Source organism: Lathyrus oleraceus, chromosome 6 (genome assembly GCF_024323335.1).
Source record: "Lathyrus oleraceus cultivar Zhongwan6 chromosome 6, CAAS_Psat_ZW6_1.0, whole genome shotgun sequence".
Classification (NCBI taxonomy): domain Eukaryota; kingdom Viridiplantae; phylum Streptophyta; class Magnoliopsida; order Fabales; family Fabaceae; genus Lathyrus; species Lathyrus oleraceus.
Window position 1 is genome coordinate 2,791,278 of NC_066584.1, and position 9,064 is coordinate 2,800,341.

The following is a 9,064-nucleotide window of genomic DNA, read 5'->3' on the forward strand; positions in this document are numbered from 1 at the left end:
TTGCAGTCACGATTCCCATAGACTTACTAAGTCGCGATCATACACCCCCAAAACCAACTCCACACCATTGATTGAAAGTATGAACATATCAATATGGAATTCCTGCTGGCCCAAAAACAAGGATACATTGCGACACATGGTCGTGCATTGAAGCTCTTCTCCGTTCCCCACTAAGACCTTGAAATAATGGGCCACTTCAGTTGTTAAGCCCAATTATTTAGCTATCATATCCTGCATAAAATTGTGGTTACTCCCATGTCAATCAAAATAGCCACTACGCTTGTTCGGATCTGGCCCATGACCCAAAGGTTTTATGGGATCAAGTGGCCCATAAGGGCATGAAAGCTGATTTGGGTCGGGTATTGATCTGACCCATGAATCTCGTGTGAATCATGCAGGATTTCCCAATCGTTTCCAGGAAGAGGGTTGGCGGTGTTATCCATCCCTTCAGGTTCCACGATCAAGAGGTGAAACATACGGCGACAACGGTGGCCCATGCGAAAGCGTTCATCACAGTTATAACATAATCCTTTCTCCCTTCGAGCTTGTAATTCGTCATGGGAAATTCGTTTGATAGGTGTTAGTGGTTTATGTGGGTTAACAACGATGGGAGGTTTGAAGGAGGAGGAGGAACTTCCGGTTCTGGGTGCGGTGGGTTGGAATGATTTCGCCATAAATGGGGTACAATCCAGGTATTTCTCTTCCTGATGTTTTTCCAAGTGTATCGCCTGAGTCAGTGAAAGGGGTTAAAATGCTTGTACCTCTCGATGGATGGTTGATTTTAGTCCGGAGATGAAGCAACTGAGGTAAAAGGGAGGTGGTATGCCTACGATGCGATTTGTGAGTGACTCATACTGAGCCTGGTATTCTTTCACAGAGGAAGTTTGGGAAATTTTGAACATAGCACCCTTGGGATCTTCATAGAGAGAAGAAGCGAATTGGGACTCCAATGATTGTAAGAAAGCTGACCTTGTCAAAGCTTTGCCTTCCATGTAGAAAGACGCGATGCGAAGCCTTTAGTCCTCCGCCATCATATGATAGTCAAAAAATTGGTTGATCTTAAATATCCAACCTAAGGGATCAGTGCCATTAACGTGAGGTATATCGAGCTTCGTGGTAGTAGTGGGAGAAGAATGAATATCAGATCCAGTCGAGGGCATAGGTGACGCCAACCCTGGTGGTGGAATGCGAGCGTGTAATTCCTGAAACTATGATATTAATGTGTTGATGTTGGCGGAAACGCTAGTTTGAAATGATTGTTGGTTGTGGAGGAGTTGATTGAGGGTGACAGAAAGTTCAACAATGGATGGTGGTGGTGGGAGTGGTGGAGGGTGAGTCATGATCAATTCAATAAGAGCACCAATTTGTTATGGATATTGTTATGGATAATGCAGATTCTACAACGATAAAAAATCTAGGGTAAATCTACTAATTTCTTTCATTCATGCCTATTTTTTATTACATTAACAACTAATACTTATAGTACTTTCATTCACTACAGTCCAAGAGTTCTCTAACTAACTCTTGTTGACTCACTACAAATGCCAATAACGTGAATCAAGGCTTTGCAATAACAAATACATTCTAAAATACTTAGTAGATTCTATCCTTTTTTTTCTCTCCTTTGGAACTTCATAGTCATTGAGGTGTTTGGGCCTTCCACAATTTCTCTTGGGCCTGAGATGAGAAACTCTTCAGAATTTCTTAAAGCACCCTAGATCTTTCTACTGCACCACGTGAATTTTCACAAATGCCCCTTCATTTTTGGAGATGCATCTCTGAATGCACCTCTTGCACACTCAAGTAAGACCATTATGAGAGGCGCCCTATATGTTGAGTAAATTTTTATTCTGGAGATGCATCTCCGAAACATTTTAAGAAAGACCTTAATTATTTAACAATTCACTAGATATTCCGGATATGCATCTTCGAAATTATGGGCGGCATTTTGAAATTTACATCACCTTTGCATGTTAGATATTTTCGGAGATGCATCTTTGGAAATATCTGATAAAAGAATCAGTTGCATGATCACAAAAACATTGTTGACATGGATGGTTTTCAACCAAACCCTTCATTCTCAATCCATTTTTTCACTCCAAATCTCCATCATATTTGTTCATCACATCATATGGAGTAAAATAAGATGGAATTTCATGTAAAGATTCTTCTATTCCCTTTGCATTACTCACATTAATCTTTCATTTTTACTGAAAAAAGTTACGTCATGTCCAGAAATGTATCTCCGGAACGTATATGAACTTGTCGGGAGATGCATTTTCGGAATTTGCCCGTGTTCATTTTTGAAGTCATTCTGCAACAGTATTAACGCTTATGATCTGTTATGGTTTTAATTATTTTCAATAGATATGGTTCACCCCAATGTATTCTTAAAACAAGTTGTTTCTCTGAATGTCCAATGTGTGGTTGTTTCTCTGAATGTTCAAGGTGTTGTTGTGAAGGCGGTAGATGTTGGCAACGACTTTAAAAACAAGCAAGAGTTTAAATCTCGTGATCAAATGCTTCAATGGATTCGTATGCAGACCTATAAACTTGGATTTGGTGTGGTTATCGGAAGGTCCGATAATGGTTCGAATAGAAGATGTGTCTTTGTGACAATGATTTGCGAAAGAAGCGGGAAATATAGAACTCTTCTCTAGAATTTTAAAAGAGACAATGCCAATACAAGAAAATGTTATTGTCCGTTTAAGGTTTGTGGTTACATGTTGAGAAATAAAAATTGGAGAATTAATGAGATATGTGGTTTGCATAACCATGATTTGTGTTTAATAACAAAAGGTGCTCCAATGAAAATGAAGCCTATACCGAATGACAATTCGATTACACGATCTCCTTCATATTTTAAACATGTTGACAAAGTTTTTCTCGACTCACCGACTCCAAAATCTAAAAAAAGTGTTGTCAAAGGAGCTCGCATTAGCAAACCTTCTCTGACGCCGTTTCCACTCAAGATTCCATTGATCGACGAGATGCCGATTTTTATGCATAAATATATCGAGTGGATCGTCAATGTTGTGGGGGACGGTAATTGCAGTTACTGATCCGTTTCGACTTTACTCGGTAAAGGAGAAGATAATCATACACCTGTCCGACATCAACCTATCCAAGAGTTGAAGACGCATAAAGAATCATACTCACGGTTGTATGGAAAGAAAGAAAAAATCGATGCAGTTTATGAGTCTCTTGTTCCTTCCTTGAGCAGTCCGGGACCGGAGACAAAATGGACGCGTTTCTCTGAAATGGGTCACCTAATAGCATGTGCGTATGATATAGTGTGTGTTGACCCGACACACTACGGTTTTTCGGAAACCTTTTTCCCACTGCACACCGCCCCACCCCAAAATCCAAATGACTATATCATGTGTATTGGATGGCTTTCAAAATCAAGTAATTTCATTCAAGTTTATTTGAAATCGGGATGCCCTATACCAATTACATCACCGGAGTTGACGGCTCATTCAACTACAAAAGTCGAGACTTGATCGGATCATTTTATGGAAAAGATGCAAGAATTTGAGAGATTGAACAACATTGAAAAATTGAAAAAGAATTGAATGCACAAAATTCCAAGGGAGTACCACTTATAGATTTAGTCGGCGACATATATTTCAATTCGTTTTAATTTCTTATTTAACCAGACAAATAATTATATATATTTGTGTCTCAATATAAATGGAGTGTTATATATTCACCTTTTATTCATATTTTGTCTTTATGCATTTTTTATCTTCCTTATCACAACATTTATGTTTTTGTCAATAAAATAGTAGGTTCTGTTTTAAAATTGATTAAGGACAAGTTTCGGAGATGCATCTCCGGAACAAGATAATAGGATGCGGTTTTGGAGACATAACTACGAAATCATTCCGGAGATATATTTCCGAAATAAAATAAACAAAAATAAGACGTAATTCAGAATGATCTTTATTAAATATTTGTTTAAATGCGCTCAAAGATATATCTCCGAAATCATAATACATTTGTGAAAATTCACATGACACGTTAGAAACATTTAAGAGGCAATTCTATTCTTTTTTGGAAGCATTGTTGGTTGGGAAATAGTTCTCCTCTTGGTGATTCAATTTCTTGTAAATTGGGAAGAGGCAATTCTATTCTTTTTTGGAAGCATTGTTGGTTGGGAAATAGTTCTCTTAAGCTTCTTTTTCCTCGTTTATTTGAGGTTTGCTCTTTTCCTAATGCTCTTGTGATTAATTGTGGTTTATGGGAGAATGGGGGGTGGAGTTGGAAGGTGGGTGTTGATTCAACCTTATTAGTAGGTGAATTATTGGAGGATTGGAAGGAGTTAATAGAGATTCTTAAGGATGTGAAACCGTGTACGAATGGGGTTGATAAATTAATTTGGTGGAGAGATGTGGGGGGCTTTTCGGTTAGGAATGCTTTTAAACGCTTGTATACATTGAATATGGCTATTTCTAATGGTAGTGATTTTAGATTTTGTGAACTTAAAAGATTATGGAAAGCTACTATTCCGTGGAAAGTCAAGTTGTTTGGGTGGAGATGGATCTTGGGAGCCTTACCGACGAGAAAAGAACTTTGGCATAGAGGTGTGATTTTAGGGGTGGAAGCTTCTCTTTGTCCCTTATGTGATTTAGAAGAGGAATTTGTTGGTCACCTTTTTCTGAAGTGTGGTAAAGTTAAATTTATATGGAAGGAAGTGTTCTCGTGGTTTGGCTTGGATTTTGATGTTCTATTGGGAAGCTCGGATATTGATACTATTGTTACCGGAGAAGATGTGCTTTTATTTCTATTAAATTCTTTGGATGGTAGAGTGAAGTCATCTTTTTTCGCTTTTATTTGGCCTTTGGTTTGTTGGAGCATTTGGAATGCTAGAAATAGTTTGGTCTTTGAACACTCTAATTGGAATGTGGTGGAGATTTTATTGCTTATTAAATCAATTGGGTGGGATTGGATTTCTATTTTGTCTAAGGGGAATATAGATATTTCTAGAGATTTGTGGTTTGCTAATCCTGCTAATTGCATTGGATTGTAACTTTGTTCCTTTTGTATTGGGTTGCACCCCTTGCGCGTATTAATACAAGTGATTATAAAAAAAAAGAAACATTTAAGGTACCGTAAGAAATTCTCAAATTCTTTTCTGACTCTTCTTTCTGCTGCATAACACATAGGCACATTTTTGTTTTTCCACTTCAATAGTAACATGTTTTAAATTCTATCTGCCATACAATTCTAGATACTTGACAATTCCAAAACAAGTATCGACCAAGATTTCACCCAATTGAAATACTAAGATACACTAATAGAATTTGATCAATCGTACAATTTAGCACCACTGAAGTCTCTATCAATTAACCACAAATACGTATTATTGATGTCAATCAACAAATTCTTAAAAGAAAAACACCTTACAGCCCGAGATCATTTCAAATAGTATTAAAAATGTCTTCTTAGACCTTTTTTTTCCCTAGCTTTCTCGCTCTAATTTAAAATCCCAAACCTTATAAATTACCCAAGATTCCAAAACAAGTATCGACCAAGATTTCACCCAATTGAAATACTAAGATACATTAATAGAATTTGATCAATCGTACAATTTAGCACCACTGAAGTCTCTATCAATTAACCACAAATACGTATTATTGATGTCAATCAACAGATTCTTAAAAGAAAAACACCTTACAGCCCGAGATCATTTCAAATAGTATTAAAAATGTCTTCTTAGAACTTTTTTTTTTCCCCTAGCTTTCTCGCTCTAATTTAAAATCCCAAACCTTATAAGTTACCCAAATACTCCAAATCATTTTCTATTTTGACAGCGAGAGCTCTAGTATAGTACATAGTAAATATGATTTTATCTTTATTTTTCTCTCTTTATATATATGAGATCAATAATTGTATATAATATTTCTCCAAGGTGTTAACTTTATAGATATGCCCCCCACAAGCTTTTACCATTTTAGCCGCGAGAAACCGGAATGGAAGGGCTGGTGCTTGGGAGAAAGTAGAGAACAACAAGTGAGAGCAGACACTTTTTTTGTTCTTACTTTCACGTGGGATGCCATCATTATAACTCCCACAACCGCTCCTCTCATTGCAACTTCCTATTTTATTTCACTTCATAAAAATAATTCAAAAGTAATTTTCTTTTCTTTTTAATCGTGAAAAGATTCCCCAAATACTATTCAATACAACAATAATAATGAAAGAGAAACTACTACAATCAGATTTAAAAATTCAATATTCTCTACACCTCCATGTCATTTCATGAACATGATTCAACATTACATTACATACATACACAATAATTTACATCAATAATCCTCAACTCGCCTCCTTCACTCGGATCTCAACTCGGGACGACTCGCTTCTAGCCATCTCCTTATATCATTCCCCGGAGCATTGTAAAATTGTTTTTTTTTTCATTGTGCAAAATAGAACAATAATAATGCACATAAATTAAATAAAATACAATACAACTGAGATGGCTTTAAAAAATATCTCATCCCTCCAATTTTCCAATCCTCACCACCATACAAAAAGTAAAATTAGGGTTAAAAATCAAACCCACGATTTACCATTGTATAAATAAATATATCCGCAACTGCAGAGATTAATCACTCGAGTTGGGATGAGATCAGATACCTTCTCTTGAATGCCACTCAAATTGAGTTCATTCAAACATTGGTTGAAATTCTCCGAACACGAGTTAGAATCCGAGTGAGTAACGATCTGAACCGAACTAACCGGTTTGGTTCGGTTGGACCGCTACCAAATATTTTTTTCACTTAAACCATGGAGGAGCGGTCGAGATTCAGGCCAAAAATCCACGTTACTTCTAATTCCCACGTGGCAGCGTCTTTGAAAATCTTCAAACTCGAGATTAACAAACCGGTTCGATCCGTTGCTAGACCGGGAAATGAACCGGAGAGCTTCTTGGAAGAATTCTTCATCGCAGGGGATGGTAAGAGGACCGTGGTTAGAGAAACCGTATTCTTCTTCGGCTTGAACAAGAAGCTTCTGGAAAATGGGGTGGTTCAGGTAGGTCGCGCGCATGATAAATCTGGTGTAGTTAGTTCCGACGCAGACTGCCACGTGTCCGGCGGGTACATCCGACGGTGCACGATTAGCTGATGACATGCGTGCTTTGTTTCGCCAGCGTCGTAGCATCTGGCGGAGGCGCACAATGTGGCGGATTTTACTGCATTTTGCAGACATTTTTTGTTTGTGCTTAGGTTTGTGTACGTTGAGGATGCTATTTTCGCTGCTTCTGCAGTGTTGTTTTATTGTTTGACCAAGATGCAACAATAGAGTATAGAGAGAGAGAGAGAGAAAAGGAAGTTTGTGAGGGGTTTTGTATAGTGGGGGGAGATTGATGATTTATAGAAGCGAGGTTGGGAAAATGCCCTTGGTGTTTCGTTATAATTACAAACTGCTGTCTGAAAATGAATCATATTTAAAGGTGCACTTAGAACTTGAAGTGACTTATAATGTACTCCCTCAGTGTATTATTACTATTTCCTCTATCTTAAAATCAATCAACTCTTTCAAATAAAATCATTTTTAAAAATATGACTTTTATCAATCGTATCTATAATTATTTTTTTATATTTTAAATTTAATTAAGAAGTATCAATATATCATAGGATTATTTTTTATAAAAATATTACTATATCTTTTTTATTGATATAAATTTTTGTAACCTATGTGAATTAATACACAAAGTAACTCATTTTAAAACGGAAATAACATAAATATAGGCTCTCTAGTATCTAGATAGTTTTTCCAATCCGGAAATGTTTAAGAAATTAGATATAGAGAGTATATTAGTTTGGATGAGATAAAATTATCATCCATGATATCATTTGATTGATTTGGATAAAACTATATATTTGTAGGTTGGATTTGGTTGAATAATGAATCATCCTTTTTTTTTTCTTCTTTCTTATATGTAATTATAAATGATGTGTCATAAATATTCTTTTAATATTAAATATCTAAAAATCAAAGTTGTATTATGGTAATATATAGAATTAGAATTACATAAATGATTCAGAACTTACTAGTATTCACATCAAAATAATTAAAATGTAATACCATAAATAATTCAAAATCATGACTCACAAATTATAAAATTGAAGAAACTAAGTAATAATACATTAAAGTCACAATTCATCCAATTATAAAAAATAAAAAATAAAAGACTATAGAACATTGTTCAAATATCTTCCACAATTCAAAAAGAAGTATTGACTTCAACATTAATATTTTCAACCAAATTTCAATGATAAATATATAAATATTAGTTCGTATATCAAGTCATCAAGAGACCTACAAAAACAAAAATATATAGTAGTTAATGGTAATATTTTTGGACTGAGTGGGTTGAGTATGCGTTTATCCGAAACCATATAGTTTGAATGAGTTTTCATTTTCGAAAATCATATTGACCCATTTACCTGTTTAAACTCACTTTTTTGGATCAATTTGAGAGGGTTTGACCGGATTTTGAGAGTTTACTCAACCCATGTACACTCATAGATATAGTGGATGATAGATAAAGGTGTAGTCTATATTGATTAGTATTTTTAATATAGCCCAAGATTTTCCTAAGAACCTACATGTGCATTCAATCATTTATAAATAAACAAATTTGTTGTACCACATTGGAGATGTGTGGCCTTGTTTCGAGATAGTGCAGAGCTTCTACAAGACTATGATAACGATATGGATTTGCATATGGAGTGTTGTTTTTTGTGTTATACTTCAGTTCTACATTATGTAGGGTATGACATGGCTTACATAAGGACATAATAACATCTTCAATAACTTCTTCTGCATACTTTTTCTAAAATAAGAATAAACCAACAGTATGTTGAGTGACATCAATGCCCAAAATATAACTAAGTGGTCACAAATATTTCATAGAAAATTCAGAGCTGAGAAGTGATATGAGAGATTTCCAAAGATCATCAGTAGAGGTGGTGATAATGATATTGTCAACATATAGAAGATGTGTCATATGAGTATTTTTCTTGTAGAAGAATAAAGAGTTGTCATACTTGTT

At 35.5% G+C, this 9,064-nt stretch overlaps 2 protein-coding genes across 2 annotated transcripts; one reads left to right on the top strand and one right to left on the bottom strand.

Moving 5' to 3' along the window:
- Nucleotides 1-606: 606 nt before the first annotated feature.
- Nucleotides 607-5,032, top strand: LOC127091547 (uncharacterized). The gene is made up of 2 exons (XM_051030214.1): nt 607-692; nt 4,084-5,032. Exons 1-2 carry the CDS (start codon nt 607-609, stop codon nt 5,030-5,032), a joined length of 1,035 nt encoding a protein of 344 aa, XP_050886171.1.
- A 1,099-nt stretch (nt 5,033-6,131) lies between these two features.
- Nucleotides 6,132-7,394, bottom strand: LOC127093489 (indole-3-acetic acid-induced protein ARG7). Its single transcript, XM_051032432.1, has one exon. The coding sequence runs from the start codon at nt 7,213-7,215 to the stop codon at nt 6,766-6,768; it is 450 nt and encodes a 149-aa protein (XP_050888389.1). The 5' UTR covers nt 7,216-7,394; the 3' UTR covers nt 6,132-6,765.
- Nucleotides 7,395-9,064: the final 1,670 nt, after the last annotated feature.

Bases quoted from the DNA above. Each gene is read 5' to 3' on its own strand.
- LOC127091547 (XM_051030214.1), top strand. From the start codon at position 607: ATGGGAGGTTTGAAGGAGGAGGAGGAACTTCCGGTTCTGGGTGCGGTG. The intron at 693-4,083 runs GTATTTCTCTTC...GTTGGGAAATAG, and splicing joins ATAAATGGGGTACAATCCAG to TTCTCCTCTTGGTGATTCAA.
- LOC127093489 (XM_051032432.1), bottom strand. From the start codon at position 7,215: ATGTCTGCAAAATGCAGTAAAATCCGCCACATTGTGCGCCTCCGCCAG.